The sequence below is a fragment of the Sinocyclocheilus grahami genome, unplaced genomic scaffold (assembly GCF_001515645.1).
Source record: "Sinocyclocheilus grahami isolate Dianchi unplaced genomic scaffold, SAMN03320097.WGS_v1.1 scaffold1151.1, whole genome shotgun sequence".
NCBI lineage: Eukaryota > Metazoa > Chordata > Actinopteri > Cypriniformes > Cyprinidae > Sinocyclocheilus > Sinocyclocheilus grahami.
In genome coordinates this window covers 371,763-390,819 of record NW_015506330.1, presented here as the reverse complement: position 1 = coordinate 390,819, position 19,057 = coordinate 371,763, and the positions used below count along the sequence as shown (strand labels likewise).

Sequence of the window (19,057 nt, the reverse complement as noted above, 5' to 3'; positions counted from 1 at the left end):
GTGTGTGTGTGTGTGTGTGTGTGTGTGTGTGTGTGTGTGTGTGTGTGAGAGTGTGTGTGTGTGATCCGCAGGTGTTTGCTGTGAGCCGGCGCTCCGATAAAGCTTTCTATCAAGCCGTCAAATCTGCTTCAGTCCTTCTGCCCTTGAGCCACTTTCAACAGGCGACTTCAAATATTGACAGTCAAATAAATTGAGTGTGTATACACTGGGGGGAAAAACACTATATACTGTATATATATATATATATATATTTATTCTTAAAACACCCGTCCAGTAAATGTCATTGTGGTATTTGGTCTGATGTTGAGGGAATGGCGACGATTCCAGTGCTGACGGTGTGTTTTCTTCATTAACCGCACGCACTGAACTATCAGTAACCAGGTTTGCAGAAGCGCCTCAGGCCAGCTGGCGGGGTAGGGGTGTGTCCAGCCATCGGCCAATCAGAACGCAGATCTCTGCGTGGTGCCACCCCTTCCTGAGCAGCAGTCTGGCACAATTCAGAGGAAAACACTCGCCGCAGAAAAGCCCTTTCAAACATTCACTCCGGCTAAAAATAATACCGAGCGTTCGTCTGGAGCGATAACGCAAACTTCCTCTATCTCTCGCCCTTTAGAGGGGAGAGGCTTTGGTTCCCGTTTCCATTAGCATGCAGGAGCAGATGTGCATATGACACGGACTCGCTGCTTTCTTCTCGAATAACCGCTCGTAGCTGCATTGGGAATCATGTCCTCACAGGGGCCGCTGCCTGATCAGTAAGGCCTAATATATGATGCAATGAGTCTAAACGGTGGATCGGGCGTCTCTTACCTCCTCCAGATTCATCTCATCCGGACTGTCCCAGGGTTTGATGAACTTTCCGGGCCGCTGTTTCTTCAGCGGCACCACCACGATGTAGTAACCCCTACAGAGAGAGCCAGACAGAGTCTATAAGGTTGTGCTGACAGCGTCAGGACATCCATCAAGATTAGCTCCAGTCAATCTGGACTTTCCAATCCACTCGGGATGACACTGGATTAACCACATGTTTGACGAAAGAGAGCGACCCTCGGTAAACACATCAATAACCTGCCAACCTCACCGCGCTTTAGTCTAGTTTCATGCTGCTGGGTTCACACACACTAACGAGGGTCTCTGATAGACAGAGCGGCCAAAAACAGCTCAGCATTCAGCTGTTACTCTCATCTCCTTCTACACATGTATGACTTTCTTTCTCTCAAGAGACACAAAAGAGATATCTTGAAGAAAGCTAGTCGCTCTTTTTCATGTAATTAATGCAAATGTGGTCTGAGCAACTCTTTCTCTGTGTAAGTATTCAGGTGAACTTTCCCTTTCATAATGACAGACAGCTCTTCTAGAATTCCCATAATCCAACACAGCTATAATATTCACAATCACAACAATATTTCTCAACCAGCACGGTCTTAAATCTGGCAGAAATGTTTGCTAGTCACTCGTATTATTGACTGATTGCTCAAAACAGAGGCTGATTGACCTTTTTATTTTAGGTAACACTTTATTTCGATAGTCTACTTTAGACATTCTGCTAACAGTAAGTAACTTTGCAGCTACATGTCAACTAGCAGTTAGTAGAGTATTAGTAGACTGTCTGCTTAATAACTTCTAACACTTTATTTTGATGGGTGCACAACATACAACATACAAGAACATAAGAATCTTTGAAAGTATATGTCAACTTATTCTACTAACCCTAAACCTAACAGTCTACTCTGAGAGTTAGTAGACATGTAGCTGCAAAGTTACTTATAGTTAGTAGAATGTCTAAAGTGGACTATCAAAATAAAGTTTAATTTTTTTTAAAGTAATTAACTTTATGCATTGGTATTTACAGAAACATCAGTATCGGAGGTCTCAGGATGCTCCACGAAAACAAAAACTGATATTTAATGCTTCAGGGTTATTGTTGACTGAAACTAAATAAAATTACTCAATATAAAATAAACATTGACTGAAATAAGTAAATATAACAACAGCGCATATTTTACTTCAGGTAGCATTTCTCATTTTCTCTTATCAGAAAGTATAATTGTGTATCAGTGACACTAAAATAACACTGCGATGCACATAACAAGGTACATAAACACACACACATGTATATATTCACATATATACACACGAGGACTATAGCTCTAGTTCTGTAACCAGCAGCATCTCTAACTCTAAACTTCTACAGCAGAAAGTGCCATAGTCAGCTTCTTATCTGCTACCAGAGATAACCAACCTGAAAGTGAGGGCAATTATTATTATTATTATTATTATTATTATTTTTATGAGGCAAAAATGTGCATGTTTTAAAATAAACACACCTCATTAGAACAACCAACCAACCAAACAAACAAACAAACAAAGCTGAAATGCTCTGTATGCTCAATATAAATACATAGAAACCCCGCAAATACATTAAGGCAGGGACTTGAATCCTTCGCATTATACAGTGACACTATATCCTGATCACGTGGACTTAAATTCCAAGTCATAAGAACAAGAATGTGCATTGCAACTGACATTGAGGTTTCTGTACCCAAAAATATATTGTGGACCATGACACCAAGACCTCCACTTTTGTTAGACTAAGTAAAAAATAAAAAAAGATGGTTGGAAATAAGGAAAATTACAACTTAATTTTTGAACCAATTGAGATGGAAAGACTCAACCGAATAATTGGTAAATGCGGTCCAACAAATGGGAAAAGATTAAAAGATGTAGTGTTGAGACAGATGTCAGATGGACGCAGGTGAGGGATCTTCTCGTAAAGCCCATGGTGCTTCTCTCGTTAAACTCAAACACAAAGCAGAACTGGTACTCACTTCACTTTCTCAGCCGTCTGAACAGCCGGCAGCTCGACCGTGACCATGCCGTCTGAACTGGTCTTGCCGATCAGGTAGGGTTTGGTGCGCAGTATGTCAGGCGCTGTCATGGACAGCGCATATTTTACTTCAGGTAGCATTTCTCATTTTCTCTTATCAGAAAGTATAATTGTGTATCAGTGACACTAAAATAACACTGCGATGCACATAACAAGGTACATAAACACACACACATGTATATATTCACATATATACACACGAGGACTATAGCTCTAGTTCTGTAACCAGCAGCATCTCTAACTCTAAACTTCTACAGCAGAAAGTGCCATAGTCAGCTTCTTATCTGCTACCAGAGATAACCAACCTGAAAGTGAGGGCAATTATTATTATTATTATTTTTATGAGGCAAAAATGTGCATGTTTTAAAATAAACACACCTCATTAGAACAACCAACCAACCAAACAAACAAACAAACAAAGCTGAAATGCTCTGTATGCTCAATATAAATACATAGAAACCCCGCAAATACATTAAGGCAGGGACTTGAATCCTTCGCATTATACAGTGACACTATATCCTGATCACGTGGACTTAAATTCCAAGTCATAAGAACAAGAATGTGCATTGCAACTGACATTGAGGTTTCTGTACCCAAAAATATATTGTGGACCATGACACTAAGACCTCCACTTTTGTTAGACTAAGTAAAAAATAAAAAAGATGGTTGGAAATAAGGAAAATTACAACTTAATTTTTGAACCAATTGAGATGGAAAGACTCAACCGAATAATTGGTAAATGCGGTCCAACAAATGGGAAAAGATTAAAAGATGTAGTGTTGAGACAGATGTCAGATGGACGCAGGGGAGGGATCTTCTCGTAAAGCCCATGGTGCTTCTCTCGTTAAACTCAAACACAAAGCAGAACTGGTACTCACTTCACTTTCTCAGCCGTCTGAACAGCCGGCAGCTCGACCGTGACCATGCCGTCTGAACTGGTCTTGCTGATCAGGTAGGGTTTGGTGCGCAGTATGTCAGGCGCTGTCATGGTGGAGACGCGGTGCTGCAGTCCTCCGGCGCTGTTCCCACGGTTGGTGAGCAGGAAGGAGTACTGCGTCTCCGGCTGAAGGTTTGTGATGAGCTTCTGCGTCAGCTTCCCATCCACCTCCACACTCTGGCCGTTATCATACAGGATCTACGAGGAACCACCGTCACGCCAGACTTTAACCAGTTTTAATGTGTTAGCTGGAGCTAGTGATCCAAAACCTAGTGTGCAGCCTGTGTAGGCAGCATTTTAAGGGATGCTTCAAAAGTCAGGCAGCATTAAAAAGATACCTTCTTTTTGCCAAATATTAAATCATAATTGCATCTATCCATCATGCTGTTGTTAGTGCTACTCTGCATTAGAAAGTCCATTGTGAAAAAGAAAAGTACAGAAAGTACATACTTACTGCATAATTAGCATACTAAGAGTATTTATTACAGAAAAAGATACTTATATAATATACTTAAGTGTGAACTGCATCAAATTTTTTCAGACACTTAACTGCATTTCACTTGCAATTAAATTAAAATGTATTATAGTTTAAATATATATTAAATACCCAGCATAACTTTAGTGTTTTCGACCCACTTAAGTAGGACTTAAGTACATATATGCAATTTCATAATTACTTATGTTGTCTTTGAAATATGGATAAAGTACTGCTGAATGTACTGACAAAACCAAAATATACTTATTTTGAAAAAAAAAAAATACTTTATTGACGTTTAGTGCAACTTTTGTATATTTAGTGCAGTTTGATGCATTTAAAATATATAAAGTTGTAAAATGTAAAGTTGGAATAACACACTACAGTTAAAATGACAATCAAGTACTTTAAATGTGCTTTAGTATGTTAGTCAACACATCAAAATAAGCGTACTTCTTTAATACACAACAAAATATTATTAAAACATAATGATTTAAACCCTCGGTAAACACATCAATAACCTGCCAACCTCACCGCGCTTTAGTCTAGTTTCACGCTGATGGGTTCACACACACTAACGAGGGTCTCTGATAGACAGAGCGGCCAAAAACAGCTCAGCATTCAGCTGTTACTCTCATCTCCTTCTACACATGTATGACTTTCTTTCTCTCAAGAGACACAAAAGAGATATCTTGAAGAAAGCTAGTCGCTCTTTTTCATGTAATTAATGCAAATGTGGTCTGAGCAACTCTTTCTCTGTGTAAGTATTCAGGTGAACTTTCCCTTTCATAATGACAGACAGCTCTTCTAGAATTCCCATAATCCAACACAGCTATAATATTCACAATCACAACAATATTTCTCAACCAGCACGGTCTTAAATCTGGCAGAAATGTTTGCTAGTCACTCGTATTATTGACTGATTGCTCAAAACAGAGGCTGATTGACCTTTTTATTTTAGGTAACACTTTATTTCGATAGTCTACTTTAGACATTCTGCTAACAGTAAGTAACTTTGCAGCTACATGTCAACTAGCAGTTAGTAGAGTATTAGTAGACTGTCTGCTTAATAACTTCTAACACTTTATTTTGATGGGTGCACAACATACAACATACAAGAACATAAGAATCTTTGAAAGTATATGTCAACTTATTCTACTAACCCTAAACCTAACAGTCTACTCTGAGAGTTAGTAGACATGTAGCTGCAAAGTTACTTATAGTTAGTAGAATGTCTAAAGTGGACTATCAAAATAAAGTTTAATTTTTTTTAAAGTAATTAACTTTATGCATTGGTATTTACAGAAACATCAGTATCGGAGGTCTCAGGATGCTCCACGAAAACAAAAACTGATATTTAATGCTTCAGGGTTATTGTTGACTGAAACTAAATAAAATTACTCAATATAAAATAAACATTGACTGAAATAAGTAAATATAACAACAGCGCATATTTTACTTCAGGTAGCATTTCTCATTTTCTCTTATCAGAAAGTATAATTGTGTATCAGTGACACTAAAATAACACTGCGATGCACATAACAAGGTACATAAACACACACACATGTATATATTCACATATATACACACGAGGACTATAGCTCTAGTTCTGTAACCAGCAGCATCTCTAACTCTAAACTTCTACAGCAGAAAGTGCCATAGTCAGCTTCTTATCTGCTACCAGAGATAACCAACCTGAAAGTGAGGGCAATTATTATTATTATTATTATTATTATTATTTTTATGAGGCAAAAATGTGCATGTTTTAAAATAAACACACCTCATTAGAACAACCAACCAACCAAACAAACAAACAAACAAAGCTGAAATGCTCTGTATGCTCAATATAAATACATAGAAACCCCGCAAATACATTAAGGCAGGGACTTGAATCCTTCGCATTATACAGTGACACTATATCCTGATCACGTGGACTTAAATTCCAAGTCATAAGAACAAGAATGTGCATTGCAACTGACATTGAGGTTTCTGTACCCAAAAATATATTGTGGACCATGACACTAAGACCTCCACTTTTGTTAGACTAAGTAAAAAATAAAAAAGATGGTTGGAAATAAGGAAAATTACAACTTAATTTTTGAACCAATTGAGATGGAAAGACTCAACCGAATAATTGGTAAATGCGGTCCAACAAATGGGAAAAGATTAAAAGATGTAGTGTTGAGACAGATGTCAGATGGACGCAGGTGAGGGATCTTCTCGTAAAGCCCATGGTGCTTCTCTCGTTAAACTCAAACACAAAGCAGAACTGGTACTCACTTCACTTTCTCAGCCGTCTGAACAGCCGGCAGCTCGACCGTGACCATGCCGTCTGAACTGGTCTTGCTGATCAGGTAGGGTTTGGTGCGCAGTATGTCAGGCGCTGTCATGGTGGAGACGCGGTGCTGCAGTCCTCCGGCGCTGTTCCCACGGTTGGTGAGCAGGAAGGAGTACTGCGTCTCCGGCTGAAGGTTTGTGATGAGCTTCTGCGTCAGCTTCCCATCCACCTCCACACTCTGGCCGTTATCATACAGGATCTACGAGGAACCACCGTCACGCCAGACTTTAACCAGTTTTAATGTGTTAGCTGGAGCTAGTGATCCAAAACCTAGTGTGCAGCCTGTGTAGGCAGCATTTTAAGGGATGCTTCAAAAGTCAGGCAGCATTAAAAAGATACCTTCTTTTTGCCAAATATTAAATCATAATTGCATCTATCCATCATGCTGTTGTTAGTGCTACTCTGCATTAGAAAGTCCATTGTGAAAAAGAAAAGTACAGAAAGTACATACTTACTGCATAATTAGCATACTAAGAGTATTTATTACAGAAAAATATACTTATATAATATACTTAAGTGTGAACTGCATCAAATTTTTTCAGACACTTAACTGCATTTCACTTGCAGAATGTATTATAGTTTAAATATATATTAAATACACAGCATAACTTTAGTGTTTTCGACCCACTTAAGTAGGACTTAAGTACATATATGCAATTTCATAATTACTTATGTTGTCTTTGAAATATGGATAAAGTACTGCTGAATGTACTGACAAAACCAAAATATACTAATTTTGAAAAAAAAATAAATACTTTATTGACGTTTAGTGCAACTTTTGTATATTTAGTGCAGTTTGATGCATTTAAAATATATAAAGTTGTAAAATGTAAAGTTGGAATAACACACTACAGTTAAAATGACAATCAAGTACTTTAAATGTGCTTTAGTATGTTAGTCAACACATCAAAATAAGCGTACTTCTTTAATACACAACAAAATATTATTAAAACATAATGATTTAAAATTAACTTTAAAGTAGAAGTTTTAATTTGACATTGTTACAAATGTCACTTTTTTAAAAGAAACGGACATGAAAGTGTCTCTCTTTAAGTCACTTAAGTGGACTTTATTTTATTAATATTAGCTTTTAAGTACACTACAAGTGCACCTTCAATACAATTAAGCACACTTGTTTTTCACAAAGGGAAGCTGGCTATGTAGACGGTTTGTGGCTCACAGAACCTCACGCACGTCTCTCACCGTAAACGGCTGCGCGGGGTTGTAGTTCTCGGGAATCTCCCACGTCAGCAGCACCGAAGTCTTCATGGCAGCTCTCACGTGAAAATTTTTTGCAAACACTGCTAAAAGAAAGTTGGGGCAGATGAATTAGACAAACAGATCCGCAGCGCTTGGTTTCACCACCTTTTAGGAAGGCAGCTAGTCAACATCAGCCTTACCTGCCAAGCACTTCGCCAGCTACCTCATGAGGACTAGCCCAGAGCTCCAATCTTACCTGCAGCTTACCATCGACTCTCCGCAGGACGCTAACTCATCTCAACTAGCTATGCTAGGGGCATTTTCTGATTCGATTTGCTTCTGAAAACCAAACTCTTTCTCACAGGTGACTTAAGGTTGTAGGAGAAGGCAAACGGGGCCGAGAGGGTGTTGCGAGCCTCCTACCTTGGTTGATGGGTTGCGTTCTGAACTGGACGCTAGGACTGTAAGGGCCGGGGCCCTTACTGGTGAAGGCACACATTTTAATATCGTACGTGGTGTCTGCTTTAAGGCCGTCCAGCGTGACGGTGGACTCGGGTGCTGTAATGAACAGTTCTGAGGGGCTGCGAGGGCTGTTGATGTCTTTGTACTGAAGGGCGTATTTGATGACGGCTCCGTTGCGCTCGGCTAACGCCACAGGCTGCCAGCTGACCTGAATGGTGGTGGTCGTGCTACTTTGGGCTACGATGCCTTGTGGGTAACCGGCAGGAGTGTCCTCGGGCGTGGTGATCTCCTTCACCGTCTCCTCTCCGAATCCCACCCGGTTGCGGGCCGAGAGGCGGAAGGTGTAGGATGCCCCCTTGTGGATCTCTTTGGTGGTGTAGTGATTCTCACGCTCGGAGAACTCGATCACGGTCAGGGGCTCCACGTCCTTGCGGCCGAACCGCAGCCGGTAGCCTTGCAGCAGGCCGTAGGTGTTTGTCGGTGGGTGCCACTGCAGTAATGCCGTGCCCATGTTCGTCGGACTCACCATGAGACGAGGCTTTTCCGGAACTGAGAATGGACAGACAATACAGAGAAACTTACGGCAGTTTAGAGGTGGGCGACTGGACCTGAATCTAATATCACAATACATGTCAATATGTATTGATATAGAGCACAATATAGACATTTTTGCTGGAAATACAGTTCTCATGATATGGAAACCAGTAAAATCTCGCAATTACTGCTGGATTAACTAATCCAAGAAATAGAAAAGTACAGCAGTTTAGAGGTCAATGATATGACCAAAATCTTATATCAGAATATGAGTAATTTCATAATAACAATAAATACTATACAACAATACCCAAATAACCGGATACCCCTAATTTCGATATCAGCACAAAAAAAACAAACGCTATCTTACATAGGGTAAATAAATGCAAGTCATGTCGTATTTATTTCTATACTGTTTTATGCTAAACAGATTGTTTAAAAGCAGCTTTAGTGCAATAAAGGAGCAAATTAGTGTTAAATTATGAAATCGATTATGGAACTAATTTTGTTTCAGCTGTTAAGCAGCTCTACAGAAGACAGTATTATTCAGCTCAATTCAGATTCAGTGTTTCAGATTCACTTCAGTTCAATAACAATGAATGCAAAAGTGATTTAGTTAAGAGCAGCGAGTGATTTTCTCTTTTGTTGTTTGATTAGCATCAATGACAGACAACAGCAGGCATGTAAGGCTGCTGTCACTTTAAGACCTAACGCATGGATCCAATATATTGCTATACAGAGGATTTTCTCCCAACTGTTTGCATTCACTTAAGACATGGCTGACAATGCTTACATAAATACAGCATTTTTGTGTGAATTTGACCATTTGTGTGCAATAAGCAGGGGAAAAGAACTCTATTCAGACAATGTGCGAGTATCAAAATGTGTTACCAAATTTTGCATCTTGTTGCACTTAAGCAGTTTAAAATCACTTGAATGTTTAAACTGGCAAAAGGTTAAAATGCATCCAAATGCTACATTTTCTTAATGATGCAGTGCTACAATATCATCGTGCAGTGTAACCACAGACTGAAATCTCTACCGGTTGACAAATTTCTAATGTTTTATCACGTCCGCCTGTAAATCGCCCACTCTTACGACAATCAATGCTGTAGTGGTTCTCAATAGGACAGCAAAATAAATAAACATCCAGCTTTTGAACTGTTACAATTTAATTAATTTATTTTTTGATGTGAAAGGTTGTATGTCCAATCAATCTCTGGAAATGTTTCTTTAAATGAAAACAAAACTATCCAAGGTAAAATAGAATATAATTAGGATGATGGTAAATATAAGTCAGTAATGCATCGGCCCTGAAGTTGAAAGCAAAACCAGTTTAGACTCACAGATCTAACATACAGCCACCGATCGTCTTAATATTGCACTGCTGTATCTATCCGCCTAATTCTCCAGGCGAAAACTCTGCGAGTTTGACCATTTGTAATGATACAATATCAAATAGAAATCAACAGTGATACTGTGCACCTTTTCACAGTCATGTGCTCAAGGACAAAAGTGAAATAAAAGGCTTTTCAGGAGCTGAATAACAGCACAATTAGAGGTACAACAGAAAAGCGCCTGTACTTATAAGCGATTGTGCGTTTCTAGCCTTTCAGTGATAATCGAGACAGTGCGTCGTATTCTTTTCTTTTGAAAAAGTCTATTTTGCCACTTTCCTGACGGATTTTTCCATTATTTCCTTAACCCCTGTGAGCATTTCAAAGTCAGAGCCGTAGGTGAGTGGAATTACAATCGCCGTCATCACTGCGAGAGCAATTATAGGCATTCAGTCTTAATGGCTGCAGGGGACTCACAAAGTCCACAGCAACAGAGGCAGAAATTGCTCTGAAGCGGCGTGAACCTACCGGCTCCGGTGGTGGTGACCAGCTTGGGTTTGCTGCGCGCTCCGTCGCCTTTGGTCGTGTAAGCGGCGACTGTAACCGAGTACATGGTCTCAGCGTGCAGGTCAGTGAGGATTGATTCCTGAAAAAAAAAAAAACAGCAGGACATGAGTCATTTTCAACAAAAAGCTTTTGAAATAATTTAAAAAAAAGAACTCAAGAATGTGTTTGCTCACAAGTGTAAAACGGTAGTATGAAAGAATAAAGGAAAATGGGTCTGTACACATCAGGAATCATTCACTAATAGAATCAGTGTACTTTGCTTCTCATGGATAAAATAATTTGCTAAATGTATAAATGTGTTGTTACAGGTGCAAACACACATACATTTGTTCTTACCCTCATTGTAATGTTCATGCATCTGGATTACTTTTTATAAACGTATGCATGTCTGTAGGTAGCATTTGGCATAATAAATGCCCATGTAAAGGCATCGTCACTTATTCTGCAATTATTATATTTAAAACAATAAATTAGAAAGACTTACTGTTGGGCCACTGAGTAATTCAGTTTCTTATGATAACATTATGAATAAACATTTTCAGTTGACACGCTGCATGTTTCTGTGAGCTACAAAATGGCATTAAACATCTACAGGCCAGCAAGCAATGCTCGTGTATGTTTGCAAATGATGCCGCATGGAATGAAATAAAGTGCAAAGCTGCATAATTCTGCGATGTACTCACATGTTCGGCTGAATCATCATACTCCCACTGAAGCCCAGACCAGAGAGCAGCAGGAGGAACAAACAAACAGACAAACAAGAAAAGAAGTTCAATTACACTTTGCTGGCGAAGACATGGGAGAGTGTCAGATTATGCGCGTCTCTTCTGTTTCGGTGAGCGAGCAGATGCTGGGATGATGAATGATTTATAATTCTGGAGGATTCAAACAGCGTGTCGGTGTCTCTGCGTTGCACGCTGAGGTCAGGATGTGATGTGTCGTGTGAAATCAGATGGGCCGATCTCATCACGCTGTCCATTGTCTAACATGAAGGCACGTATAATCAAGCAGATAACAGGTCTATGCGCTGTGTGTGATTCATGGCACTTCATCGTTAACCTCACATGGGAACATTAATGTCTAGGGACAGCCTTCATGTCATATGGATATGAAATAAAAGTTTAAATGAACCCGTGCATATCATACACTTACTGCCTTCTTTCTTACAGTTATTAGTGAAAAATGACCCTTTGAGTCCCTCATTAACTTACAGTATGTGCAAATAAGAAATTTGAGTAGCTGTGCTATTTTAATACATTAGTAAAAATCCATTATTTTATTTTTAGCTGTCTTCTTCACTGTGAAACTTATGTTTCCTTGTTGTATTATCAAATGTGCACAATTTAAATCAACTAATAACTCAAATGAAACGCATATATGTATTATCTGTCATGATGAATGTACATACATGTTATAATTGGAATCACTGCCATTAAATAAATAAAGCAAGGTAACTTGTTCTAACCTGGTCCTAACTGGTAGACCATCTTAGACCAGTAATAAACCGGGACTATTTTTTTCTCCTCTCTAATCATGTTTTGAAATGAATTCTAGGATTGAAAAATGAAGCCACTTTCTGGAAACTAAGTAGGCAGCTCACTAGTTTGCGAAAGAGTCCTAAACTTCACATTTGTGCTCTTGCAGTCATGTTTTCTTGTGACACACACACACACACACACATGCACAATCAAAAGAGTTGGCAGCTGGCTGTATGAACTGTGTCATGACCACAGAACTCATCAAAGCCTGTAAAGATTGACTTGAGAAGCAGTGCAGCTGTGCAGGTGGGTGCCTACCTGAGCGTCATCGATCAGGATGTCCTTGATGACAGGGTGACCACCGGGTTCCCCATTAACCATCCTGACATAGTGCACCTGGTACCCACGGATCTGGCCGTGCTGCCTGCTCGGCACCGGCGACCGCCACAGCACTTTAACAGACGTGGAGTTGACAGCCTCCACCTCGACTTTACGAGGAGGGCCACTGGGCACTGAGAGAATTATGGGATAGAAGACAGAAAGGTCAAGCTTAAAGACGACACCTCCCGTCCGACTGGACGTCTCCCCTGAGAAAGCGGAGAAGCAGACAAAAATCTACAAAATGGGATTATATCATTAACAAGAACTGGATAACACTAATATCTCAACAATGAGAAGTCAAAAACAAAAAAAAGAGAGAGAGAAAAAAAAAAAAAAAACAATCCCCCAAAAACAGGTCACACAGCTGACCTAATTTTTTCTGAAAAAATGGGTTTAGTGGAGTCAAAATATGGAATAAAAACAAGCAAAAATAAGCCAAGAGGAGCGTTTCAGAGGTTTGAAGCACTCCAAAGGAATTTGGCTATGATAGAGTGAAGACAAAAAGAAAAACAAATGGGAAAATTTAAGAAAAATGTCATCAGTGTGGGACATTTGAGAAAAAAGCCCCATTTCTGAAGATTCACTGTCGATTTAGTCATCTTTTTTTCATGTATGAAAATGAGTTTCACTCCATTAAAAAGCCATTTCATTGATCTTAATAAGAAAATGGGGAAAAAACAGCAAGACATTTGGGATTGTTGGAAGTTTAAGGTCGTCAGAAGCACATGCCATGAAATAAGTCTGGCCAAGTAAAAAGTCAGAAAAATTCTCTCGAAAATTCTCCCAAAAATTGTCAAAGAGGGGAAGGGGATGTTGGTTCGTTGAAAGGTCACAAAAAATCCTGGTTAGTAGAGTTAGTGTAAATAGAGGGAGCGAGAGGGGCGAGGGGTGTTAGGGTGCTTTGTGCAGAAGTCTGGCAGAAGTGGGGCGTGTTTTAAGGGTAGACATTAGCATAGGGTCACAGTGGCGTGTGCGTAAGACATACCATCCTCCTCCGTACGGATTAGCTGAGGTAAACTCTCAGGGCCTTCTCCCGCTTCAGTGTGGGCGCTCACTGTCACACGGTATTCCGTCCATTTCTCCAAGTTTTCCAACAGATAATGGTACTTTTCTGGCGGTATGTCCAAGACTTGATGCAACGAGGTATCGTCGCCTTCGGTCGCCGCGTACTGGACGGTGTATCTGGTCATGATTCCGTTTTGGAGCTCCACCGGCGGCGGTTTCCAACTTACCAGAATGCTGGTAGAACTGGGACTAGTACACTTGACTTCCTGGGGTGGAGCTGAGGGCTCTGATTGGAGGATCAGATGATTGTGGGAGGAGCAGAATAGTCATTGAATTGGATTTGAGTGGTTTTGGAGTTTGGTTGGATCCAGGTGAGGTTCACGGGGGTTGAGGTAAGAGGATTTTTTTTGTTTTTGTGGTGGGGGTGGAGATGATGTTGATGGACAAACAAAAACAAAAAAACAAAGGGAACATAAAATGACATCAAATGAGGATGAATCACAGGGACTACATTTATTTAAAACAAAAATGATGACATGAACATAAATTTAATGAAGCTTAAAAAGAAGAACAAAATGGGCAGAGATGTCACAGACTTCTCATAAGGAGGTAAAAACAATAAAACAAATTCACAAATTGTGCAGGGTGAGACTGGTGCAGACCCTGAAGCTACAGAACCTACCTTCGTAACTCTACTTATGTAATTTTCCCCCCTAAATATCCTAAAATCAGGGCTCAAATTCCAACTGCTCTCATCATACGTCAACAGCATTGTGAAATATATAAATGAGCTGTGTTTAAATTGGGCCCTGTTTCCTCCAAGCAGTTACCATCAATCCAAAATTTCAAAGGTTGATGTGTCAGCTCTGTAAAAAAACAGGAAATGCATTGCTCACCAACCTTTCCGAGGCCTGTTGGTTTGAGGTAAAAGCCTGGTTGGTCCAAGAGCTCATGACTGACGTTTCTAGACTTGGACATGCAAACACTCTACCGCAAAAACAGCCCTCCAAGATACTTACCTGGCATGTACTCAGAGGACCTCAGATTTATTCAGATTATCTCAAATTGCGAGTACGAAGTGAAGCACAGTCAAGCTTGTCATCATTAATTATTCATCAAATTAGGCAAGATTAATGAAGAAGTTGATCTAAAGGTTTGGTTACAGTTCAACATGAACGAATGAAGAATAAATATGAGGTCTTTTGGGAATGCAATTCTCTTTTCTAGCTACGTATCACTGCATTTGAGCTTAAACAAGGCTCCAGAGGGAACCTCTACAAATTTGGTAAATCTTTCAAATGCAGTGTGGTATACAATAGCCAAAGTCAAAAAACAAGGCACCCAGAAGCTGAACGACTGCAGACAAACAGATGAATAATTCAGTCTCATCTCTTACTTGGCTAATATATGATGCCAGATTCAACAAAGTGACCTTGTCATTTGACTACATCTTCCACAAATTGACTTTCATTCAAACAAGATGTGCGCTAACAGCACCCTCAAGGCAGAAAACAGAAATGCCTCCATCTCTCAAAAATCTCAGTGTAAACCACTGCTCAAACTAATTCAGGATTACATTAGCAAATGCTGTTGAGAAATGGAGGATTTCTGCTTTGTTAAGTGCTGCGCCTGTTCTTGAACCGCTGTGTTTGGGAAAGACAGTAAAGACAGAAAGGGACCTACGTGTCTGAGGCGTTTCGGCTGAGATCTCGTTGGTGTATGCGCCGATGCCGTGTTTGCTGCGAGCGGCCAGCTGAAACATGTAGGTAGTGAATGGCTTCAGATCTTTCAGTAAATAGGTTGTGGTGGGCTCAAAGCTAACTCGTTTCTGAGGAAGGGACAAGGGAAAAAAACAAAGTTTAAAACCCCAGAAAATAGAGTTTATACAGTCAACCCAAGCAATGACAATGACATCAATTGTGGGAGGAGTGAAGGCATTTGCCAACGACTGTTCACGTTCAGACCTCCTCTTTGTCATCTCCTTTCTTATAGAGCAGCTCGTATCCGACGATTTGATTGTCCTGGCCCGTCTGAGTCGGGGGGTTCCACGACAGCAAGATGCTCGTCTCAGATTTGGCTTCACCTTTGAAGTCCGTTGGTTGAGAGGGCACTATAAAAATGTTATAACAAATAACAGAAATTATACAAATGTAATTTCCATTGCAGTAATTTCCTTTCATGTTTGTATCGTGGGAATACATTAGTGGACAAGCTTAGTCCTCCTGGAGTAACCGGAGGTTCAATGTACAATAGTGGTAGCTCATGGACTGTCCCATAACTGATTCAATTGTGATTCAATTATTAATATTGGCTATGTGTATAAATAAAGCCCATCCAATCAGAGTTATGAGTCTTTAGTTTTAAACTCATAAATTGCTTTTACCACGGATCATCTGATATTTTGCTTTGTGTCCACCAAGTTACAAATTAAAACAGAAAATATATCAAATGAAGTAATTCATTCAGGGGCTTAAACCAAAATACACATTACCACACAAAAAACATTTATGTTGAATATCCAGCAAAAAAATTGTATATATATACAAATTAACAAACCTTATGATAAGCTTTTGTCTCCACCAAATATTATAATACTTAAAAAAAAGATAACTGCAAAAAGGAAACAACAAGAGCTGTTATTCCTGTCATTCCCAACACCCACCTCCAGTTTTGGCTATGATCTGCAAATCAGATGAGAGCGGTCCATCTCCTACAGAGGTGAAGGCCAGGACCTTGATGTAGTAAGTCTTATTGGGCGTCAGGCCCGGAATGGTGAGGAAGTTGGAAGTCCTTACAATCTGTTTCTCCCATTGGTTGACATGCTGGCTGGGATCGGTGGTGTAGTAAACCCTGTAGCCCGTAATCTGCCCATTTGCCTCCTCGGGTTCATCCCAGTGGATGATGGCGGTCGTGGCACTTAGCATGCGCCCTCGGACTTGCCGCGGGGCGGTACTCGGTGCTTGCTCCGCTGTTTTGGACTCAATGACTTCGCTGGGAGGCCCGCGTCCAATGTTATTCACTGCGACTACTCTGAACTGGTAGTCGGAGTAAGGGCTTAGCCCACCCACGCTGTATCGAGTGGTGGCGACTCCATCGATCTCTTTAAAAGAGTCCTCAGAGTTTTTGGGCTTGTGCTGGATGATGTAATAAGAAACAGGTTCGGGATTCCCAGAATCCCATGTGAGCGTAATGCTTGTTGCTGTGCGTTCCGTTACCTGGGGAACACCTGGTGGCTTCGGTAAAGCTGGAGCAACAATAAAGAAGCTCATCAGTGAATTTCAATTATTAGGAAAACGGAAAACTCACTGTAATATAGTTACTTACAATTACTGGAGCAATATTAATGACTGTGGGGGGAAATCACTAAAATTGAATGGTGCCCGCTTTAGTGCTTGATTCGATAAAGGAAATATCCAAATCAGTTAAAGCCACAAACCCACCTACTTGTCCCAGACAAGCATTAATGTCAATCCCTGAGGTGCATTCTATAATAAGCCTAATTTATTTGCAAAAAGTACAATTTCAGCACTTTTAGTGCCTGGATTTGCAAATGGTTAGTGAAGATGCGAGTTGTTGCTCTGAAAATGGCACCCATGCACGTCTCAGTTTAGTGAATTCTCCCCTCACTCTCAAAGGACATAAACATTTTTAAATATTTGAAAACTAACAAACAGGTGTGAAATGGTTCTTCACCTGGTTTAGAGGAAATGTCTTTGTTGTGTGTGCTATTGTATTGGTAAGCTACGCAATGTCATATGGCTTTGTCATTAGCATTCACAAACCATGTGTTCTTCCCTTGGGATACTAGCCGAAGGTTAAAGTGTCAGCTTGCTCTGCCAACACAGGAACAGTAGATGTGGGTTATAGCATGGTTTGCCGCTAATGTAATACAACAAAAGAACTCAGAGTCTTGACAGTACCTCCGCGATAAGGAGAAAACCAAGTTACCCCAGAGAAATGAGAGGCTCTCCGGTTTGTTTAGAACATGTCTTAAATATTCCACGGGCTGTAATCTATTGCTTAAATTCAGAGCGCATTAGGTGAGGCTGGCGATAGGACAGATAATGTTTAGTCTTTGCGTGCTGTCCCTTGGGGCATATTATGACTAATGTGATTTTGTTATGTCTGCTGGAGACAAAGGCTTTGTGTGTGTGGATGTGAACAGCTGTAAGTGTGTTGGCCTGTTTGAGCGATCAAGTGTGCCAACAGTAGGAGCTTGTGGATTCATCTGCAGAATGTGATAAGACAGATCAAATAACAGGAGCTTGGTGCTGGTTGGAATGTTAAGTATCAAGTCGTCTCGTGGATGCTCACCTTTGACCGTAATCTGTGCGACCGCCTCTATAACGCCCAGCGTTGACATGGCGACGCATGTGTAGTTGGCCGACTGCCGGACGTCGGTGAGTTCCAGCACATTTCGCCCAATGGGCATGTCATCTTCAGGGGTCAAATCCTCCGACCCCAACATCCATTTAACGTAGGGCATCGGTGACCCGACAGCCACACAGGTGATGTTAACGCTGCCACCGGGCATGATCTCATTGTCCGTCGGGGGAATGGAGAACCGGGGAGGAACCCGTCTCACTGCAAGAGAACACAAGTCCTGGTAACTCCCCGTCCAGACGTAGGATTAAGGAACATTTGGGAACATTTAACAGGTGAGGAACTGACAAAGATCTGGTGGATTTCACCGCTACACTGTTTCAAATGATTGAGGTATAGCAGGATCCAACAGGAAACTACTGCACATGTACTGCACACAAACATTGCGCTTCACTCCCGTTGGTCTGGGACACTGAAACAGACGCCATGCACAGGTGACCCACGCGTGACAGACGGACAGCAGCACACAGGGGAACTGGAGGGCCACAGCATGCAGGAGTTGTGTGTGTTTGTACAACTTTGATGCTGCGTTCACTTCCAGTTGATGTGAAGGAATGTGCCGAATCACATTGCCACATCACACACACAGCGAGGAGCCCCATGGCAGGGCCGCCACTAACTAACAATGGGTAGAGACTAGCTGTGACTGTCTGCGGCTGCCATTCAAAAAGTGGACACACGTGTCAACGTAAATGGTCGTGAAACTGTGAATAAACAAGGGTGATGACAATGGAAGGCTGAATCTGAAACGGAATCAAAATGAAAATGAACAGATGCAACAAATTAATAGATGAATAAAAGATAAGCCCTTAATGTCAATGGGGCGTGGGGGGGGGGGCATTCCTGAATCTGTCATGCAAACAAGCAAACTGCTCATTCCACAGGGAATCTTTGGGAATTAGAGAGAGATGGGGAACAAGAGGAGAGAAGAGGATGAGGGGGAGGACTAGTAGAGTCAGATAACAGGAAATCAACAGGGCTATTAAAAGCAGGAGTCTCCTAGACAGAAAGAGAGAGAGAGAGAGAGAGAGAGAGAGAGAGAGAGAGAGAGAGAGAGAGAGAGGGAGAGTGTGTGC

The 19,057-nt window shown here is 40.8% G+C and overlaps 1 protein-coding gene across 21 annotated transcripts in view; it reads right to left on the bottom strand.

The window, feature by feature from the left end:
- The window catches only part of LOC107567371 (protein tyrosine phosphatase receptor type D), a 304,365-nt gene that overhangs the window by 33,256 nt on the left and 252,052 nt on the right, over window positions 1-19,057 (bottom strand). For 10 of the 21 annotated variants that reach the window (XM_016253039.1, XM_016253044.1, XM_016253043.1 and 7 more), the window contains 12 exons: window positions 17,913-18,182; window positions 16,261-16,842; window positions 15,563-15,708; window positions 15,282-15,426; window positions 13,579-13,884; window positions 12,531-12,724; window positions 11,418-11,444; window positions 10,696-10,813; window positions 8,258-8,845; window positions 7,838-7,938; window positions 6,577-6,833; window positions 808-901 (listed from right to left, as the gene is read on the bottom strand). In XM_016253039.1, coding sequence (XP_016108525.1) covers window positions 808-901; window positions 6,577-6,833; window positions 7,838-7,938; window positions 8,258-8,845; window positions 10,696-10,813; window positions 11,418-11,444; window positions 12,531-12,724; window positions 13,579-13,884; window positions 15,282-15,426; window positions 15,563-15,708; window positions 16,261-16,842; window positions 17,913-18,182 — 2,828 coding nt within the window. The remainder of the gene's footprint in view (window positions 1-807; window positions 902-6,576; window positions 6,834-7,837; window positions 7,939-8,257; window positions 8,846-10,695; window positions 10,814-11,417; window positions 11,445-12,530; window positions 12,725-13,578; window positions 13,885-15,281; window positions 15,427-15,562; window positions 15,709-16,260; window positions 16,843-17,912; window positions 18,183-19,057) is intronic. The other 11 variants (XM_016253055.1, XM_016253056.1, XM_016253057.1 and 8 more) reach the window with 4 other exon arrangements.